General features: G+C 46.5%; 6 protein-coding genes across 6 annotated transcripts; 2 read left to right on the top strand and 4 right to left on the bottom strand.

Moving 5' to 3' along the window:
• Positions 1-1,812: 1,812 nt before the first annotated feature.
• Positions 1,813-7,318, bottom strand: EDB91DRAFT_1263073 (uncharacterized protein; the record flags this gene model as incomplete). The annotated part of the gene is made up of 19 exons (XM_041324437.1): positions 1,813-1,866; positions 1,921-2,052; positions 2,103-2,246; positions 2,299-2,318; positions 3,652-3,906; positions 3,959-4,015; positions 4,076-4,267; positions 4,326-4,386; positions 4,437-4,542; positions 4,842-4,921; positions 5,147-5,195; positions 5,377-5,428; positions 5,804-5,942; positions 5,987-6,192; positions 6,246-6,342; positions 6,397-6,543; positions 6,595-6,713; positions 6,773-6,947; positions 7,121-7,318. 19 exons carry the CDS (start codon positions 7,316-7,318, stop codon positions 1,813-1,815), a joined length of 2,283 nt encoding a protein of 760 aa, XP_041180426.1.
• A 567-nt stretch (positions 7,319-7,885) lies between these two features.
• Positions 7,886-9,301, bottom strand: EDB91DRAFT_1048339 (uncharacterized protein; the record flags this gene model as incomplete). Its single annotated transcript, XM_041313393.1, has 5 exons — positions 7,886-8,254; positions 8,305-8,555; positions 8,597-8,741; positions 8,864-8,912; positions 8,964-9,301. The coding sequence occupies 5 exons, from the start codon at positions 9,299-9,301 to the stop codon at positions 7,886-7,888; spliced, it is 1,152 nt and encodes a 383-aa protein (XP_041180425.1).
• Positions 9,302-9,964: 663 nt separating this feature from the next.
• Positions 9,965-10,516, bottom strand: EDB91DRAFT_1007411 (uncharacterized protein; the record flags this gene model as incomplete). The annotated part of the gene is made up of 1 exon (XM_041312346.1): positions 9,965-10,516. A coding segment is annotated over one exon (552 nt), but the record flags the coding sequence as incomplete, so codon positions are not given.
• Positions 10,517-13,062: 2,546 nt separating this feature from the next.
• Positions 13,063-13,422, top strand: EDB91DRAFT_1048268 (uncharacterized protein; the record flags this gene model as incomplete). Its single annotated transcript, XM_041313388.1, has 2 exons — positions 13,063-13,212; positions 13,267-13,422. Coding segments are annotated over 2 exons (306 nt in total), but the record flags the coding sequence as incomplete, so codon positions are not given.
• Positions 13,423-19,817: 6,395 nt separating this feature from the next.
• Positions 19,818-20,303, top strand: EDB91DRAFT_1245351 (uncharacterized protein; the record flags this gene model as incomplete). The annotated part of the gene is made up of 1 exon (XM_041322533.1): positions 19,818-20,303. The coding sequence occupies one exon, from the start codon at positions 19,818-19,820 to the stop codon at positions 20,301-20,303; it is 486 nt and encodes a 161-aa protein (XP_041180422.1).
• Positions 20,304-20,662: 359 nt separating this feature from the next.
• Positions 20,663-21,496, bottom strand: EDB91DRAFT_1079569 (uncharacterized protein; the record flags this gene model as incomplete). The annotated part of the gene is made up of 3 exons (XM_041315148.1): positions 20,663-20,818; positions 20,880-20,963; positions 21,032-21,496. 3 exons carry the CDS (start codon positions 21,494-21,496, stop codon positions 20,663-20,665), a joined length of 705 nt encoding a protein of 234 aa, XP_041180421.1.
• Positions 21,497-21,538: the final 42 nt, after the last annotated feature.

Genomic DNA, 21,538 nt, shown 5'->3' with positions numbered 1-21,538 from the left:
AATTATGGTGCCCAGTAGTGTCGGTGGCTGGTATCTGATGGTGGTCTCAAGTCATAAACCATTGTCCTTGGCAATTTCAATTATCTTGTACTTCAGAATGTCTGTGAGATTCCATATAGATAGGAAAAAATGTGCTTACCCGAATTTTCTTATACACGGTATCCTTATCATCCAAATTCATAGCGTGCTGCAAATTAAAATGTCGTCCGGCAGTACCATCGGGACGCGTAATTGCGCCCTTCTTCTGACAGGCCTTGAGTTTCTTGTGGGCCTCTTTCTCACCTGGATTTTTTGCAGTTAGGACGCTTGACTAGTAATGCTAACATGACTTATGCATCACGTGTTGTACCTCCCACTGTGGGTGAGGAAAATAGACTCTGTGTGGATCAGAAGTCTAACAAGGGTGCGAGACTTATACTTGTCCCAAGGGGATTGCTACTGGGTAGCGAGTCCTCAAATAAGTGCGAGGAAACAAAGACTAGACTCTGTATAGTGACCCAAAGGGTTCCGGTCCTTACTAGGACTGGGAACACAAAGATGCGGAGGGTTCCCGACGAGTGGAACTCAGCGCACGACGAGCAGAACTAACGGAACTAATGCGGAACAAACAGAACAAACAGGGAACAAACGGAACTAATGGGGAACAAACGGAGGGAAAAGAAACTATGAGCCTGCGGGAGGATGATTGGGCAAAGTCGGACCAGGCTTGTGTCTGGTACTTGCTCCAAGTCATTGGATCCGATGTCAGGCATTTTGAGCGGAAGTTCTAGTGCTGCCGAAGTCCGGTTCGGTCCAGTTCATGGGCCTCTAAATGCGAACCCTGAACCGGACCATCGGTCAGGTTCAGGCAATGAGGGCGAACGTCGAACTGGACCCTTGCGAACGCATTCAGAAGTGTTTGGTTCGAGTTCAGAACGCGTTCGAACGTCCGAACGCTATGTATAAATTCAAAAAAAATGCAGGAAATACATGAAAAAATTCGACGTAAATGAGTACAGTAGCTACACGATATCCATGTCAGGGTATTCACAAGCAGTGGCGAACGCAGCTTGAGCCGTTGCAGATATGTGGCCTTGACGATATCCACTCTTCAACAACTGAAGTGCCTCAAACATTGTTGGCAACAAACAGTTGCGCCGTGTGGTCCCAGTGATGCCGCCGCTCGAAAATGCTCATTCAGATGCCACGGCAGAGCCTTGAATAGCAAGGTAGTCCTTTGCAATGTGTGAGATGGTGGGATATTGAATTGAATGATGCTAAGGAACATTTATGTTAACTTGTAAGGAATAGGGATTCGAAAAAAAAACACTCATGCCCCACCAAGCTACTACATTCTCGATATCCTCTAGCGGGGAAGCCAGGTAGTCCTTGAGCTCTTGACGAGGCCTTCGGCTTGCAGTGTCACTCGCAACGCGGGATTTGACAGCGTCGCGCATCCAGCTGTGGCCATACGAGCCTTGGCGTGCAAGACAGGAAGGAGCCACGACAGCAGGCTCTGCGTCCGGCAAGGAATTGTGATGATGGTATCTGTCGAAAATGATCTGCAGGCGTCTCATGCCCTTCTCGAAGTCGCGGGGCTCCCATTTACTCTTGGCATACGCAATCTTATAGTTGGGGTCAAGCGCTAGATACAACGCATTAGATAGGGCTTTACGTTAATCAAAACACGTACCGAGACAAATGAAATAGACGTCGGTTTCATCGATCTTATGGTACCACTTACGAAGATTGTCAATGCCAGACTCAATGGCGGTTGAAAAGTCGGCAAACTTTGAAGACCTGGCCATATTTTGCCAGGTTTGTTGGAGGAATTCAGGCACCGGGATCGCGAGTCGCAGAGAACGATTGCTGAGCATTTGCAGGCTCCTGGTAATGCAATAAGTTAATAAAAATTAAACTCATCAATGAACAAGCACGCACCTGAAGCATGTCATGCATCAACTCTAACTTCTTCCATTCCTCGGCCGAGAGCTTGAATGCGCCATAGGACTTGCCCTGCAGGTTCTGAACTTCGTCACTATCATCTGCGAGCTGTATAAACCTATTCACACCCTGCCGATAGAGTTAGTAATTGTTTGTAGGGACAGTAGTGGTAAATATACCTTATGCAACTTGAGGGTGCGCTCCAACATGCCAAACAGTGAGGCCCACCGAGTGCGGATCCATTTCAAAAGCTTGAGGTTGGGTTCATTGACCTCAGCGCAACACTTGTGGAAGAAAGTACGGGCTTGAGGAGATTTCCATACCTAAATAAACAGTTAGTCAAAGCAAGGCTAATCAGACGAGGCACAAACTTACCTGCCCAACAAGTGCAAGGGCTTTGCCCACAGTATCGGCAACATCGAAGTCAGTCACTTCATCGTTGTCATCGTCGTTGGTCTCGTTCCTGATGAGAACACTTGCAGGGGTAGGCGCAACCTCTTCAACGAAGTGTTTAGTGGCCAGATGTAGGGCGTGCTCCATACAACTGAAAAGACATTAGCATATAATAGAATGTGATATAAATATAAGCCTTACCGTACACGGTGCTCTCCTGCAACCCATTCCTTACCAGAAGGGTCAATAGCGAGTGCAACAGTCTGAATTGCCGTATCATTATTGGTGGCGTTGTCAGCCGTGAACCATCCAACCTTGGTGCGAAAGTTGTAGTTATTGATAGTTTCAATTAAAATCCTTCCAATATTGCTACCACTATGGTTGCCATTGATGATCGTGAATGTGAGCTGCTCGCTCTTCAGCTCCCACTCCTGAGGCTTACCGTCTTGGGAGTCAATATAATGTGCAGTGACAGAGAGGAAAGGCACGCCAGGTTCAGACGTCCAGGAGTCGAAAGTGACGGAAATTTTGCTGTCGATGTTCTTAAGCTTCTCTTTGACGCATTGCACGGCAAGCTTGGCACGTTCGAGTATTTCATCGCGAGTCTTCGTGCGATGGGGGATATCCTTATCTGACAGGGAGGGCTGAAGGTATTGAAGGAGGCGATGAAACGGACCCTTATCGACGAGTTGGAACGCCTAGTATAAGTATCTTAAGTCACAATCACACGAAACAAAAGATCACAACCACGCACCTCATCTTCAGAGACAATGAGCTCAACAATATAGTCCATCAGGCCGGACTTCGTGAACTCAGGAACCTTAGGTGCAAGCAAGGCGTGTAATGTGTGTTGAACTCCGTCGGTTGATTTCGAGTTAAGAGGGATGGCACGATTGTGCATTGTGATTCCGCATTCCTTGCAGCAGTCTCGGTAAAGGGGGAAGTGACATTTTGGATTGTGTGTGATGTGGGTGCGGCGGGTTGAGATACTGCCTTTAAAAAAACACTGCCCGGATGGTACATCATTGCCTCTGGACTTGATGTTAGTTCAGTGCGGAGATTATTTTAACATTGAGACTTACCTGCATACCTCACACCACCAACCGTCCTCGCGTTCTTGGGTGTGAGGGTTCATACGGCCCCTCTCTTGTGTGAAGATTGTCTTTAAGTCCGCGCTGCGTTCATCTTTCTTCGTCAGCTTGTGATGCTCGCGGTCCTCATCCCCCAATGCCTTTGTCCTTTCGTAAGCTTCCTCTCTGTCTTCTTCCTCCTCCTCGTCTGAAAGTCCCTCTGTGGCAGGGGGTTCTTCTCGAATTCGTTTGGGTGCAGGCCGACCCTCAGGAGTTGCTGGTGCTGGTCGCTTTGCTGGAGCGCCGTTGACAGCGTCACGAATCTTCTCCATTGGTTTAATGGCTCGTCCCGAGTGACGGGACACGAATGCAGTGATCTTACCATTGGATGTGGCAGGAGGTGGCGAAGGGGGCATGGGGGAATCGTCATCAGGGTCGTTGTACCACTCGATGTCCTTAGCATCTTTCAATTGGCCGTCAGGTCTAAGTGCGCACGACATAGGAAGGGTGGATATTGGACCTAACGTAGATATTTAGACCGCAAACCGTAACATATAATTATACTAGCGCACCTTGAATATACCACTTCCACACATGGATTTGTGCAGCAAGGAGGGTGGAGATTGAACCTGTAGTTAGTAGCTCGTTTATACCAAAACTTGTGATAAGAGATCAAAAAAACGACGCACCTTGAACATATTGTTGCCATGCAATGACTGCGACAGTTGATCGATCATTGGATGCAGGAAGCGGAGGTGGTGCACACATGGGGGTGTCATCATCCGGGTCATTGTACCAATCAATGGCACTAGCGTCTTTGAGTTGGCGATCACATCCAAGTGCGCACGACATTCTCGCAGCCAGAAGGGTGAATATTGTACCTGTAGTAGGCCATTTATACCAAGATTTGTGGTAAGAGATCAGAAAAAGGTGATGCACCTTGAACATATTTTGATCGATGTTGAAGCAAGTACCGGAACGAGCATCCCAAAAATATGTTCTGAACATAAATTAAATTATAATCCTAATAACGATTAACATTGGGCTTACCGAAATGTCGAGTAGATCACCGAGGAAGTCAGACGTCACTAATAGAAATGCATTCAGTGTTTTGGTCGTGAAGTAAGAGCCGTTCTGGAGATCAATGTTCCCAGGACTGACAATGGCCATATGAGTTTGTTGCCAGGTGATCAGAGAAAATATTAGTATAGATGGATAGCAATAAGCCTGAGGACCTCAAGCGGTTCATAGACAGAAGCAAGGACAGTTCGAACGCGTTCGGACGGGTCTGGACAGGTTCACTAATTTGAGGCATCAGCCGAATGCCAAACCTAATAATAGGTTTGGTCCCTACAGTAGGTCGAACCTCGGACCGAACGGACGGTCCGGTTCGGAAGGGTTCACGTTCAAACCGAAGTTCTGAACCGGACTCCGGCAGCACTAAGCGGAACTCACAGGGGCGGGAATGATGCAATGTGATCAGGAATAGATTCGGGAAGATATTTTAGACAGTGAGTGGAGTACTGGGAAGTACTCTGTAAGTGGAAGTGGAGTCGAGTCTATCAGAAGGTAAAACACTAAGATCCCATCTATTGCTACCTATATAGGAAGGGGTTCCGAAATGCGCTATGCTACAACCAGGTGAGGCTGTGAGATAAGGAATCGGTCCCGAGTAGTGGAAGGATCCATATAAGTACCGTAACACATAGGAAATGAGATAGGAACATGTTAGTAACACAGGGAACGCAGCTAGTACTCACCAGTGAGGATGGAAGGACAAGGACAGGATGGAGGAGGACGTTCCAAAGGCTAAAGGATATGATGTGTGTGGTACGCGATTGTTCTGCTGGGTTCTGCTTGGTTCTGTGTAGCGGACGGCTTGGGGAAGATGCAGATGGGTAGCGGGATGGTAGTGGAATGCATGGAAAAATGGTGGGAAGGCATGGGAATTATACGGGATACGGGCCTACAGTGGGGACGTTCCCCACACCGCTCATTGGCATCAACTCGCCTCTGTAGTGCTTGGAACTTCTTCTTGGTTCCTGGAGTAGGCTTCTTGTTAGTGCGTGTGCGAGGCATGGTTAGTGGTGAGCGGTAGGGGTTATTTATGTGTTGTTTGCATCAACTGAAGCCAATATTTGGTTGTGTTAATGGTCACGTGATCATTGCAACTGAAATTTTGAACTTGTCAAGACTCCAGGTCAAGTACACATAGCCTCAAGGAAGTTGCGAAGAAAGAAATGTAGTCACCGGTGGTCCGATGCTTTTGAAGAGTAGATCTATTGCGTGGTAAGGAGTATACATATCGTACCAGGTAAATAGGTAGTAATATACCAGAGGGGAATAAGGAAGCCGAAAGGATAGCAAACCGATAGTCAAAATGAGTACAACATCAGACGAATTCAAAGTGTACTCACCTGATGAAAATCCTTCAAGCGATAGCTGCCAAAATGGCGACATGTATATGTGGAATGCCCCGAGTGTGCATAATCGGTGGGAGACAGAGGTTGAGTTAGCTGTATTGCCCATTGAAGACGTTAGAGCGATGCCAGCAGCCTGTCAAACGTTCAACTCATGATTGCAAAACCATAAATGCTTACTACCATCTGATCCTCAATGAACTTGTAGGGTATGGCAGCCATATCCTCGCGAGTCTTGGACCAAAGTACCCACCAGTGGACCAAATCAACAGCATCGCCTTTGAAGAGATCATACGTCAACTTGAACACCAGCCACATATTCGGAGATATAGCATGAAGACGGAAGGTAAGGGCGTCTACGAGGTCGTACATATTATCAAACAAATCTACAAACACTCTGGTATCAGCACTGCTCACGGGAAGATAAGAGCAAACACACTGATCAACTTATTCTCAAAGGTGAACTGGATGATGGGTATGATCACCTCTTGCACTTGTGAAAGAATTTCAGGCAAGGAGTTGATGCACGAAACAACCTGTGCAGCTCGTGAGATGCATGGACATGAACTTTCTGACAGGAAAGTACGTACAATCCCAATAGTCTTAGCGATGCCCATAGCGCCGTATACTTTGTCATCTTTGCCGTCTGACACGAGCGAGTCTACATCGAGGTGGTCCAGAACCGCTTCGTTTTGCTGCGCCAGGCCTTCTCTTGCAAGGCGTAAGTAAGACTCACACTAAACACATGCCATCAGCATATCATAGAGACTAAGGGATAAGGCGCTCACCAGACGTGTGGTGAGTTGAGAGGCCACAGGAAGAAGCTCGTTTTGGAAGCGGTTGATCATAGCTTCCATGCTGTGATTGAGGATATTGAGGTTTGTCTCATCGGAGAGCTTAAGAAGATCTGCAAACACCGCCATCAGAAATAGCGACTTTGTCAGCGTGAATTGGAATGAAATGCACCTTGCACGACCTTGCCAACTTGCGGAGAAACAGCATTCCTGACTTTGGAATGAAACTTAGTTAGACACGGGACAAGGGGAGGCGATTTGCAATATACCAGCGTCGTGAACCACAACCAGCTCGGTGATAGCCAGTGCGGCTTGCACACGTACTGGGAGTTTTCAGTCTTCCAAAGCTACTGCAACAGCTGGAGAGTGGTTGTTCAAGTCAGGGGGATCAGAAGAGCTTGACAATGTGAAGACATGATGGTGTTAAGGGTTAAGGGGTAAATATGTCTTATTGACATGTTGTTTGTTGTGCGGCATTTGCCAGCTGACTTTGAAAAGTCACATGATCACCACAACACACCTTTCTACAACTGTTCAGTTTGCCTACCTTCACCCTGCCTAATGATGGCCCTGGTGTATTTCTAGATCGGTGAGCATCCTTTCTTTTTGGTTTGCTTAAACTCCCCTCCCTATGAAGCCCAGTATGGCATGACCCTGCCCCGAGGCTGAGTAGTGGAGCACCACTTCCCCTTCCACCACATCCACATATTTTGACCATTTTTTTTGCTCACTTTCTATCTATCTAGATTACATCCTGACCAGCAACTGCTGCTACCTGAGGTCACGAGGTGAGATTGTCCCTTCAAGTCATCCGCATCATTCACACTAACATTGTCTTCTCTCAGTGTCATTTCCGTCCACGACCTCCTACGCACTGTTGCTCTTGCCCGTCTCTCCAGAGCATTTTCTGCACACTCTTTGTGTGGCATCTGGATGCGATATCAACTGGACGGCTGTTCAGACTGTGTCTGGCTGTGGGATTCAGGCATGAGGCAGCCAATTGGTGAGCCCTTGTGGGGGCACACTGGTTCGGTCACATCAGTCTCGTTCTTGCCGGATGGGACTCGCATGTCAAGTAATATCTGCACTTAACATCCCCCTCAGCATTATGATGGCGCCATTGTTGGCATGTCATTTGGTACGCTGAATTGCCCATGGCTGCTGGTGTTGAGGCCCATGGAGTAGAACGTGTTCCAGAACACCAGTCCCAGCGTGTATCTATGTTATCTTTCATTCGTCATGTACATATCCATTCTTCTCCTACCTGCAGTGTTTATGATTACATCTACTCCACCTCACTTTCATCTGTATTATACCCAGCACCATTGAAGGCCGGTTTTGCGAAATTGCTTCTTTGGTCAATGATAGCCCATTCCCCACGACTTTCAACCCTTCCTACAACTCCTTTGACGTTTTGCAGGTCTGTGATGATGCTAGCAAGGTTTCTGGAATAACATGTTTCCTCCTTGGTAGCATCTCTACCTCCAGTCTGGCATGGCCGAATGAGGGCGAGCAGAAGAGTCTTGCCAGTGAGCCCTAGCCACTGAGTGTTATTTGATAACAAGCAAACCAGTATCTTCTCGAGACGACCATACTGCACCAGCTGAACCACTCGAAGAGCCCCATTTATGTGGTTTTCATATTCAAGTTCGTACTAAGTAACCTTGTCAATTTTAGATCCAATGTATGATATAGTAGACTCACTCGAACATAGGATGAGTTCCTTCGCTTTGTGGATGTCCTGGTAGCACTGTGTGTTGAAATACTATCTCTGCCGTTTTTGATGCGAACTTTTTTCCAGAGCGGCATCAGAGTTGGGAGATGTGCAAGGATTACTGTTTGCCTTCCACCAATGAGTTGCTTGATATATAATGCAACTTTAACCTGCTCATTGTGGTCAGGTTCATATGTCATCACTTGAGGGGGCTGAAGAACATAGTCGTTATTTGGTAGGACTGTTTTTGTTGTTATCTTGAGTTATTGGACGAAGACTTACAGTCTTCAAAGACAGTCTCGTATGTTGTGAGCTGGGACCAATCTTGTTGGATGCTTAGAGACACTTCCTCTTGGACGTCATACCAAAGGACCACTTGTTGAAGGTATGCTGTATATATAACTTCTTTGTTGAGGTTTCCCCAAGGCTGAACTCTTGACTTCAGCGCTATTTTGAATTTTGACAATAGCACTCCAGGAAAAATGTCCATGTGGTCCACATGGGTCCACATTGACGAATATCATCGGCAATATGAAGCATCCCGTGAACTGGAAGGGTGCAGGCTGGTAATCTTGACTCATCATACTGATAGTAGTACCTTGTGGTAATGTCGGTCATGTATTACCTGGTCTTGCAATAGATAACTTACTTTTCATACTTGGCCACCCAGTTGGCAATTTGCTGTTCCAATTCATCAATATCTGCGTGCCTGATGGTGAACTGTAGTGTTTTTTTCATGATCCACACCAACTCGCAAAGGTGCTTGTGGTATTTTGCATTTGGAAAGCGACCACGCAGGAGTGTTGGGGCAAGGTAAATAATCCAGAATGACCATGATTCGGCTGTGAAGTTTGAATGATCATCTGTGATATTACCAAGGACTCGGACAAATGCAGCAGGAATGTTTGCGATTGCAGCAGTAGTTTCTTCTCCGATTTCGGCCCATATATGATCAGCTATCTGATAGTCTTCTTTTCCAGTATCCATATCCTTGAATTTGCCAGTCCAGTGTTTGACAAGCATTGGGACGATATTCTCAGGGAAGATGTGCATCCATTCCCATGGAAATGACTTGGCAAAGTCAATTGACCCTACACGCTGCCTGTCAGAGAGGTGAAGATGGCCTGTGCAGAGACCATTTTTCTTGCCAATCCTCTCCTTCTCCACAGCAGTCTCTGCTTCATCTATCTCCTGCAGCACCTCTTCAAAATGTGCATGACTGCGAAGGGGGAGATGAAGGGGGTCCCAATGTGCGTTCGGAGCATTAGGTTGAGTGGGGGGAGTTAATGGGACGTAGTAATTAGTCTTATTTGCAGACTTATTTCAAACACCTGTGATCAGACACGACCGACATGGTGCGAAGCCGTTATGGCCACAAATCTCCAGTAGTTTTTCTATTGCAAGGATATCACCCAGTTTGAAAATATCGTAGGCATGGAGCCAGAACATCTGCTTCCCAAGGCTATCAAAGGTGAGTGCGCCATTGGCAAGCTTGGCACACTCATTCTCAAACGGGACAAGAAAAGATGCAATATCTTTCGGCGATTTTGGTCCTGGAATGACTCCAAGGCAAATAAGATGTTCGTAGTGAGTGCGTATAGTGGGGGGAAAGTTGTAGATCTGGATAAGGATCGGCATTGCAGATGGGCCCTTGCAATATCGTCCAAACAGTAGATATCCGTCAGTCGCCAAAGAAAATGCAATATCGTTTTGTCCAGAGAAGTACTTATAGTCTTTCTGAACACCATTGACCAGCACAAACTTGTCCTGGAGAGACCGGTAGATCTCACCATCAAAGACATTGTTGACAGTACTGGGGCTGTGGTCATATTGATGGTGGTATAAGAGTTTTTCGACTGTATCTTCCTGGGCAAACAGACCCTGCAATTGAGGGACCAGGGGAATGTAGGAAAATTGTCGTCTTGGCTCCCCTTGAGCATCAAAATGTCTTTCTCCGCAGAAGTCACACAGATCACTGTGACTGTACCTTGCAGTATATGCAATGCAGGAGTTGATGCAGCAATCTGTTTTCATGGGCGTGATGGTAGTGAGTCCTTCGAAACGCTTGAGCATCTTATACTCAGAGTCAATGTCCATTTTGTGACTGAACTTCTCGCACAGTTTGTTGAACATTGCACGTGGCATATGACTCTTGATGCGGAGACTGTGAGCACGGAGATTATCTCTATCCTGCTCTGTCAACAAGGTATTGCCTATATTATTTTGATTATTTAAATACTTGCCAGGAGTGAGTGAACTTATGAAGCGAGTGATGCAGTGCCTCAACCTCAGCATCTACCTGGCCACCTATCACATCTAACTCGTCTACATCATTATTTTCTTCTTCTTCATCATATAGAATAATTTTGTCTGCGTGATTGCTTGCAGTGTCTTCATCAGACTCACTCTGCTCCGAATGATTTGGACTTGGGCCTTCATCAGGATCACTAATGCCTGCATCACCAGATACTCCAATCTCATGCTCTAGATCCATTGCGTGCGGATCTACTGATGATTCTGTTGGTGAAACAGAAGGTGATATATTGGCCAGCTTTGCCTTTTTGTAATGACGGAGTCACTGGCGATAGCTGAGAAGGCGTCCACATTTTTTGCATTCAGGAGAGCAATGGCAATATTTCGACTTCTTTTTGGGCATGGTGAAAACTAGAACCAAAATATTATGTAGGTTTCAAGCAGTAATTGAGGAGGAGTGACACAAGTAACACAGACTCACCTCTCATATATATACCGCAATGAGTGAGCAGTATCATCTCATATCAATCTACCCAAATCTAGGCCGGGCCAGATGGAATCGTCTATTGAGAAGAAGGAAAAGGAGTTCGGCACGCACTTGCAATCAGTGGTAAGATATTTTCACATCTAGGAATGGTGCATTTTAAACAAAACAATCTATTGAATCAGGATGTTCATATGACACATGCCAATCGAGTTACTTATGAAGTAAACCATACGAGTCACATGAGGGTTCTATTTCACATAAGTAAGTAAGTAAGAAAGAGAATGACCAAGTAGTAAGCATTGAGCTAAGAATTGATAATATCAACCTGATTCAAGGCAGTATCATTCTGGGAACATCTAGCGAGGGATTGGGGAATATACACACCTCAGTGAACTTCGTGTGTTGGGCGCTGATCATCTTTGTTTCCTGAGTTTCATTTGCATTGCTCGAACAGTGCGCATGTAATGACACCCAAGCAATTCCTAAAAAGCGATATAATCAGAGGGCATGTGCATAGCATTGCAGACTAACCAAATGGGCAGTACTGGCAGTGGATGAGCGTGCGAGCCACCCGATCAAGCGAAAAGATTGCCACAATGGGTGAAGAGGGCTGAGTTATAAAGATATATTTGAAGGAAATTAACATACACTATGACTAGTAGACCAGAACATGTGGTATAGAGAAATGCAGTGCATTGGACACTGATCATTAAGTGTCCTGTGGGCTTCATAGTGATGTACCACTGTGAATGCCTTCAATGTAGGTTCAAAGGGCATTCAGTGAGAGGACACATCAGTTATACTAGGCGTGATATTGTTCAGTTGATCGATGGCTTCGCTGTACTGCCCGTCATCAAAAGCAATTATGGCAAGCTGCAGGCGTAGATATGACTGGAGAGTGTGTTCGAAAGTAAGAAAATCCATCAGGTATGGCGTAAAGCTCACATTGATAACACTGCACAGAAGTGTATCCAAGTGATGACAAGTGGTGGCGAGGTCTTGAACTCGCTGCATCGCCTCATCATGGCGACCGGCATTGAAAAGTACAACAGCCTGGACAAGATGACATTGAAGTATTAATATGACAGACTGACTATGAAAGCAGTTAGGAGAGTACCTCGATCAATAATAAAAGATGGATGGTCATTGGATCACGATCAGAAAATATGAAAGCAAGATTGAAAGCTTCTGTCGCATCCCAGAGCTGCTCGTTGGTGCAGGGTGTGATGGCCTTGGAAATGTGGCCCAATAACAAGGGCTGGATGGCAATGGACTATGTCACCAAACAGAGTCAACGTCAACAGCATGATGGTAGGTCTATATCCTACGATATTCAGATGCTGGGAGAGTCAGTGATACGGAGAGGTGGTTGACAGGTGTGAGACGCCAGAAGAGAGAGCTTCGGCTGCATGCATGTTGCAATTTGGCCTGAGTCAAGTGTGTTAGTGCGATGAGTAAATATAACTAAAAAAAATTCAGTGATGGGTGAGGGAATGACAGCATGATACTCCACCATTCGGCTTGGGGCAAAACAGGCCATACCAGCCTCATGGTAAGGAGGGGAGGCAAAGGAGCAAATACTAGATTGAGACTTACTGATTCAACAGAATAGAATAAAAACATGAAAAATTCAAGTCTGTAATGATGCAATGGAACATGCAGTATAGAGAAATGCAGTGCATTGGACATTAAGAAATTATTCAGTACTTGCAGCACTGGCCAAGGGAATGCTGAAAAATATTCAGTACTTGTGGCACTGGCCAAGTGAACACTGAAAAATCAATTCGATTAGTCAGTGTCACAAGTACTGATGGATGTGACTCTCACATGAACACTGAAAATAACAGGTTTTTTTTTCAGTGACGTAGTCACTGGAATTTGTCATTCAGGGTTTCTCACGTTTACTTTCAGGGTATTTACTTCCCACAGTGCACAGGTTAAGTCTCCTCGTATTTTCTGCTCAGTCCATGAGTAGACAAATACCCTCTATAGCTCCCCGCCTGTTGGCAAAATAGAGGCAGCTGTATGGGATCTGTCATCACTGGACAAACTCCCACTGGGTGTAGAGCCCGGCACTGTGGACATCATTGTTCTCATGTTCATGCTTAGTGCACTGCATCCAGATGAATGGGGTAAGGCTATCACTAACATTCACAAGGTACGATGACTGTGTTCACTGCACCAAGATTGCTGCTTCAGTGCCTGCTATTAGATACTCAAGCCTGGCGGGCTCATATTGTTCCGCGACTATGGTAGACATGATCTCACTCAACTGCGGTTCAAATCCGGTCATCTGCTCAAAGACAATTTTTACATCCAGGGTGGTAAGACACGAGTTTATTTTTTGAGCTGGGTATGTTGCCAATAACACTCATGGATGGTGCGAGAAGAAGTGGGTGCATAAGCAAACTGTTTGCTGTCTCATCATTACACCCAACTTCACCCCAAAGTCGTAAGTTCGTCTCTTGCATGTTCGGGGGTTCACATCTGTCAACAAGAAGGCAAATGTTGATGAAGTCTCGAATATCCTTCATGGCAAACATTTCGTTACTGGCAACTTGTTTCTCACCCTCATCTGTACTCAAGGCAGGGTCCTTTCGCTTGCACTCTCTTGTGCAACATCAATATCAGAAAATGGTTTGTCTTGTTGAAGAATCAATACCACAACATTAGTGTTTCCACAGAGTAATGTGAAAGTAGTTGGAGAGATGATGGTCCTCCTTCCTTCAATCAATTCCACTCCCAAATCATCTGCCTTATGGGTCTGGAATGGCAGGTACCTCGAAACTGCTTTGCCTGTTCCAGGAATGAATGCTGTCACCCAAAGGGCTGTCACATTAAGCATTCCAGGCCACCTTCTTGAACTTGCCAACCCCTGTGTCATCAATGTGCTTGAACATCTCACACTGGACCAAGCATCTGAAGTCAACTTGAGGGATCAAGTTGGGTGCTGAGTAATGATGGGCTGGAAGCTGCATCAGCAAACTACAATTTTTCTCCCAGCAGTCCACAGTATGAACACCTAAAGTCACAGCTCACCCCAGCACCAGTGTTATGACCCACATTCACCAATAATGATGAAGGAGAGTTCACGACCACTAGGACTCGGTCAAAGATGATGAGAAACAGGATAGATTGAGCGTAAATGTCTAGGTCACTACAATAGTAGGAAACGAAGAGGTTAAGTCTAAGGAGCTCTTACGCTAACTACCCTACTTTTATACATAACATTGAGTAGGAGTCTGAAAGAAATCAGCCAATGAGAAAAGAGTCGTACGATACTGCGGATGAGTAAGTATGACATCATGATATATAAGCGACTGAGTAAGACGGTTACTAAATAGAAACCCAAGATCCGACCAGTTCTTCTTTAGGAAGCGAGATTGTTCTAGCCCGTGGAATAGGGGAGCCAATCGGAGAAGCAACGGGTGACATATGATGAGGAGTCACATGACCAGCTCGGGTACTTGAAGTAGCCGAAGGAAAACCGAGAAATGAAAAATGGTTTGTATTAGGAATTTGTGACATTACCCCCTTTCTAGGATGAGCGTCCTCGCGAATGTAAGATGGTTGTATATTTTTCTGTCTCCATTCAAGGAAGTCAGGGGTCGTCAGAATTGAAGCGGAGATTCGCGCCGATTTAACCGCATTTGGGTTTTCTGCATAAAAGTCGGCTACAATGAGCGGCGCGTTCTTCACATCTTCCTCTGACTGCCATGTTGCTTCTTCTACTGCATATCCTTTCCATTTTACTAAATACTGCAACTTGCGCCTGTATAGGCGGCTTTGCAATATTTGCTCTGCTTCATATTCTGGGACTTGGTCAACAATCTCTGGCGGCGGACGCGTTAGAGGTGGGTGATCAACGAGTTGAGAGGTTTGATGTGGGGTGAGTAACGATACATGGAAAAATGGGTGGATGCGATATTTAACCGGGAGCTTCAACTTGTAGTTTAGCTCGCCAGTCTTCTCTTCGATTTCGAATGGTCCAAGACGGCGGTCAGACAATTTTTGGCTCGGACAGCGTTGTTTGATGTTTGTCGTGTCTAACCATACCTTGTCGCCTGGTTTGAATTCTGGTGCGTTTTTTACCTTATGATCATAAAAGCGCTTCATTCGATCATTTGCTATTTCCAGCATTGCTTTTGTCTCTTCTTGTGCCTCCTTCATCTCAGCTACTCTCTGGTCGGCATGGGGAATTGTGTGGGAAGAATTAGGGGAAATCGTAAACTCGGGATTATAGCCATAGACACATTTGAATGGGGAGTGTCCAGTGACGGTTACTGAGTTGTTATGTGTGAATTCAGCGATTGGAAGCCAAGAAACCCAATCATTCTGACGGTAGGATGTGAAGAGTCGTAGGTACTGTTCGACTTCTTGATTGACTCATTCTGTTTGTCCGTCAGTCTGTGGGTGATATGCTGTTGACATGGACCACTTGGTTCCTAGTCGTTTCGAGACTTCCTGCATGAACTTGGACACAAACTGTGTCCCCCTATCCGAGATCACCTTCTTTGGTGTACCATGTAACTTCCATACGTGATTGAGAAATAAGTCCGCAACTCCCTTAGAATCAACATCCTTGGTGGTCGGAGCAAGATGCGCTTGCTTCGTGAAATGATCAACGACTACCAAGATACTGTCTTTTCCCTGAGAGATGGGTAGATCGGTGATGAGGTCACAGCTAATGGTCTGCCATGGCCCTTCTGGAACCTTGTTCGGCTTCAAAGGTCCGTGGGGTTTTGATGGTAGCACCTTCGTTTGCTTGCATTGATCACATCCATCTATGTAGTCATTGACCCACTTCTGCATCTGAGGCCACCAATAGTTCCGCAAGACAAGTTCAAGAGTCTTGGCACATCCCATATGTCCTGCTGCAGGCGAGTCATGGAAGATCTCTAGCACTGAGCGATGTATTTCCTTGTTTTTGGGCACGTAAACCAATCCTCGGAACAAAATGAGTCCATCCTCCGTATTCCACTCTTCCAATCCTCTTCTCAACTGCACAGGGGCCTTCTTCAGAGTTTCGATAGCATTTTGGACTTCCGGATCTAAATCGGTGCAGTTTCTGATATGCTTCAACAGCAAATGCTCTCCTTCTATCAGAATCTGACCTCTTTTTGCGGCTTTGATATGAAAAAACTCGGGTTTCAGAAGCACGCGATCGGAATTGTCGTTTTCTACCCCCCCTCTGTGGTCTGGCCTCCTGGACAGAGCGTCGGCAGTGTCATTAACCTTTCCCGGTTTGTGTTGCAGAGTGAAGTTGTACTCTGCAAGGAACAAGGACCATCTTGCCTGTCTACGAGTTAACTTCTGGCTTGTCATGAAGTACTCGAGGTTTTAATCGTCCGTCCAGATCTCTACCGGATGAGGTGTGCCCTGCACATAATGCCTCCACTCCTCCAATGCACGGATGATGGCTAAAAGTTCTTTGTCGTGAATGTCATAATTACGCTCTGCATCTTGCATTGATTTGCTAAAAAAGGCCACTGGGTGCCATAGTCCGTCTTCTTCCAACTGAGAAAGTACACCACCAGTAGCGTAGTCAGATGCGTCGCTCTCTATCTTTTGTTTTTTATTCGCATCTGGCATGACTAGCACTGGTGCGGAAGTGAAACTGTCCTTCAGAGTTTTGAAAGCCTTCTCTTGTTTGTCCGTCCATTCCCATGGCACATCCTTTCTGATAAGCTCATTCATGGGTCTGGCAATGTTCGAGAAACCGAGAATGAATCGACGATAAAAGTTCACAAATCCCATGAATCGCTGAATGTCTTTGACACAGGTAGGGGTGGGCCATTCCTGAACTCCCTTAACCTTGACCGGATCCATAGAGACGTGTCCATCCTTGACGATCAAACCGAGAAACTCCACTTCCTTCTTCTCAAAAGAACACTTTTCCGGTTTGAGATAGAGATCATTGTCCTGCAACCTTTGTAATACTTCGCGCACCACCTTCCGATGTTTCTCAACATCACCGTTGGTGAAGACCAAGATGTCATTGATGTAGACTACAACGACCTTGCCTTCCTTTAGATCTTGGAAGATTTAGTCCATCATGGTTTGGAAGGTAGCTGGGGAGTTCATCATGCCGAAGTACATTACGACTGGTTCATGGTGTCTGAAGGGAGTTTTGAAGGCGGCCTTCCACTGGTCTCCTTCTCTCATTCTGATATTATTATAGCCCCATCGAACATCCATTTTTGAAAAAAGCTTCGCACCGGAGAGGCGATCAATAAGGTCCTGAGAGCGAGGGAGAGGGTATGCATTTCGGATGGTTTTTTCATTCAACCTCCGATAGTCCATGACGGGTCTGAGCTTTCCATCCTTCTTAGCAACAAAGAAGAAAGGAGCTGCTACTGGGGATTCGCTATCCCTCAGTCGTCCCAAATCATATTCCTGCTTCAACCACTTCTCACATGCGTCATTTTCGGCAGGGGACAGGGGATATGCTTTCGCATTGGGGGGAAGGTCAGTAGGATCTTTGAGATCTACTTTATGATCCCACTTCTTAGACTCGGGGAATCAAGTAGACTCTTCCTCGGAGAAGACCTTAAGATAATCATGAAGCCAGTCTGGCACCATTTCCTCTACGGGCTTCTTTTCCTTCTTCTTTTCCTCCTGCTGTGCTAACTCTGATGCTACAGAGCTCTTGTACCTGATCCACACGTTCCGTGATGAATCTTCATCCTCGACTTCCTCAATCTGCACCTTCTGACCAACAGTAGTAGTAAGGTCCGATTGTTCTTCACCCTCAAGCCTGGCAGGTATAGTACCCACATGTCCTTGCATTTTAGAGCTGAGGCTGTTTGACTGAAACCGATGATGGATAGAGGCTTCCTCGATATCCTCATCTTCATCATCTTCTGCCGGTATCAAATCGGGCAACACCGGAAGGATCAAACAGTTCATGGCTGTTCGCTTCTTCACCTTGGTCTTCTTGTCCTTGACCTTGGCTTCCTGACATTTAACCGGGCAACGGTCTAATGCCACCTTCCCTGCATTCCAATCGATACTGGGATTGTGGAATTGTAACCAATCTATTCCAATGATAACATCATCGGATCCTAGGTCTGTGACCAGAAAGGCTACTTCTTCCTCATGATCCCCTATGGTAAGCTTCAAGTCTGTGTAATGCGTAATTGGTCCAGCAGAATTGTCTGTTTCGTCAATGTTACGGATCGACATTGGTCGCAACAACTGCTTAATCTGAACTTGATTTTTTTCTACGAATTTTTTGCTGAGGAAAAGGTTCGTTGCTCCACAATCCACTAGAGCATTGACAGCTGCTTTCTTGTTTTTTTCCTTCCAACGTAACTGGCAAGTAGAAATGGTCTCGTTTATTCCCAGAACAAACTTCTGATACTTCTGCAAACATAATTGCCGAGTCACCGAGAATGGAAAAACGATTTCTTTGATCTAAGTCCGCTGTAGGACGCGGATCAGCACCGACATGGTACTCCCTTGATGTATCGATCCACTGCAATATTCACCCGACCCCGCGTGCTCTATCCGACTCCTTGCTGATCGAACTCCCGCCCATGCGCGTTCAAGCCGCTCACACAAGCAGATCGGCCAACAACGAATCAACACGCATCGTCGGTCGGTCGCGCGTGTGTTTTGCCTTTCTAGCTCACAGATACTCAGTCGAACCCCATATCCATAAAATCCTTGTCCATTGGTGCATAGTATATTCTTCTTTGGTTTATTTGACAGATACAGTACTTTTACCTCTCAAACTCCCTATTATGTCGCCTTAAGCGGCTCGGACCGATTTACTCTCACATATTCCCGTACATATCACGGACGATCGACCGCATGTCCCACGTACATTTCTAGCAAACCACGAGGTAGCCCAGACATCCCAAGCGATGATTATCTCCATTATTTACCTAGTAGCCGATTTTGTACTTAAGGAGCGCTCGCCCGTTATTGCAATTCAGTTAATTCTCACTCAGAAGCCGTGTCTTTTGTGTTCCGTTCTCTTCTGATCCTATTCTCATGTCCGTCCGCACGTTCGTCTTAAAAAAACTTCCATTCCTCATCATCTATCTAAGTTGGCCGCACTCGCTCACGCACCGCATAGCGATCAGTAGAAATTATAGTCGGTCGGCTTTACAGGTAACTGTTTACACTGAACACATATTGGATCGGCCACCCTTCGACTCGTTGTTGTGCCCCTCGTATTATATACTGAGGCAGCAATTCGGTTTGCTTTGTTCTGCTTCCCTCGGGTCGAACTGAACATTTTAGGCTCACTACTCGAATCGGCCGTTATCGCGCTGAGGTCGTAGTGGAATCTGCTCCTTACACCGCAGTCGACTTCGATCTCCCTAAAAACCCTTCTGCTCCTCTTTCTTTGCTGGGTTGTACATACTGGAGAGGCAGATCCTCTCGTTGACGATGCGGTTAATATCTTCCAGGGTGAGTGCTTTCACCGCTGGAACTTCTTCGGTCTTGCCGGCGCGGACAGCTGGTCCTTTGCCCTTTGTGTCAAGAGGCTTCCCCATACAGTTACGGGCCATATGCCCTTCTTCTCCGCAGCGATAGCATATGAATTTTTCTCCCTGTTGTCCTTGAGGCCGGGGTCTGCCTCCTGCTCTGTTTGCATCTGCCGATCATTGGGTGGAGCCCCACTCTGATGACTTCATCATTCCGACGGCAGCTCCTGTGGCCGGAGATGTTTCCCTCCCTTCAGCATCTCTCCCACCGACCATCAGCACCATCCACGAATGTGTGGTTTCCCTGGCTGCTAAGGTCGCTGCCATGGAAGTCGCCGACCAGAATACCCTTGCCAGGGTCGATGCGGTGCAGCAGGACTGCGAAACCCGGATTTCCTCGATGCGTGCGGAGCTTTCCTCCATGCAGTTCGATCTCGGCACCACTGTCAGCCTCGTCAATGGCCTGACCAGCCTGGTGGAGAAGCTTCAGGAGGCACAGACCATTGCCAACCCATCCTTCCCACCACTGATGATGAGCAACTTCGGTGCTACCTCGGCCACCCCACAGATGCAAGCAATGGGCATCAGGTACTTGAACGGTGTGTACGGCCCTTCGGTTGCTACCTCGGCATCTGCTGCAGGCCCTTCAGCGTCTCACCCTTTCAGTCGCCTTGACATGCACGGCGACACATTCACATCTGGCCAAGCATCCTCGGTGTCAGCACATGCCAGTCCTTCATCCACTCCTGCTGTAGTTGGACCCCGTTCTGCTGGAACATCACCTGCTTCGGCCGCAAAGTCTCTCCCCTGATCATTCGGCTCAATACATAGTTGTACATAGAGCATGCGTCCGTCGGCAGAATTACCCCGGTATATCACGGACTTGTATCATTTACTTTCAAATGCAATTGTTTGGCCGTTGATTCCATGTATATTCACTCTCTTTCCTGTGATATAAGTACTGACAGCAAGTTGGCAGAGTGTATCTCGGTCATGTGTTGCAGTTGGCACGGTATCCTTCAGTTTCTTGTCTTTTCAGAATTGACCGATTTATACTCCATATGACCGATCACCCGATCTCGGTCACCGCATCACGCATGCCAATGAGATTCCACGCAACTGAAACTTCACCAACTCGTACAATTCACCGATATCTTCTTGCCATCGTCTTCAGCTCAGCAGTCCTCCCCTCATCGCACCGCCGCTTCCACGAACGGAGCCAACAGCAACCATTCTGGCACTCCTACGCCAGATGGCAACTTGGTCAGGCTGATCGCCCCACCCAATGGCATCGCTGCCACGACTCTCAATGGCACAGCACATCAACTGACAGACGTGCAGATGTCACCTCCTGTGGAACCTCCCCAGTCCAATCAGACTGGCTCACCAGTGTCTCAAGGCTGAGTCTCAGCACATTCCGGTATCTGTCCCACTCAGTAGTTACCACATCCCTATGAACGGCTATGCCACCCTGCCTAATGGCACCGTCATGCAGGTGCCGTGACCGCCGAATGGCTTCATGCAGCAATGTCTTCTGACCAAGTCATATTTGACCGAGTTGTATTTACCCGAGTGTCTTTTGACCGAGTTGTATTTACCCGAGTGTCTCTTGACCAAGTGTCTTTTGACCAAGTCATATTTGACTGAGTCGTATTTACCCAAATGTCTCTTGACCGAGTGTCTTTTGACTGAGTCATATTTGACCGAGTCGTATTTACCTGAGTGTCTTTTGACCATGTCATATTTAACCGAGGTGCTCTTAGCGTATTTACCCGTGTCTTTTGACCCAGTCATATTTGACCGAGTCATATTTACCCAAGTGTCTTTTGACCGAGTCATATTTGACCGAGTCGTATTTACCCGAGTGTCTTTTGACCGAGTCATATTTGACCGAGTCATATTTACCCGAGTGTCTCTTGACCAAGTGTCTTTTGACCAAGTGTCTTTTGACCAAGTCCTATTTGACCAAGTCGTATTTACCCAAGTGTCTTTTGACCGAGTCATATTTAACCGAGGTGCTCTTAGCATGTATCTTATGCATCAGAT

The sequence above is a fragment of the Suillus paluster genome, assembly GCF_016628075.1.
Source record: "Suillus paluster strain FC165 chromosome Unknown EDB91scaffold_10, whole genome shotgun sequence".
Taxonomy (NCBI): Eukaryota; Fungi; Basidiomycota; class Agaricomycetes; order Boletales; family Suillaceae; genus Suillus; species Suillus paluster.
This window is presented reverse-complemented; position numbering and strand designations above follow the sequence as displayed.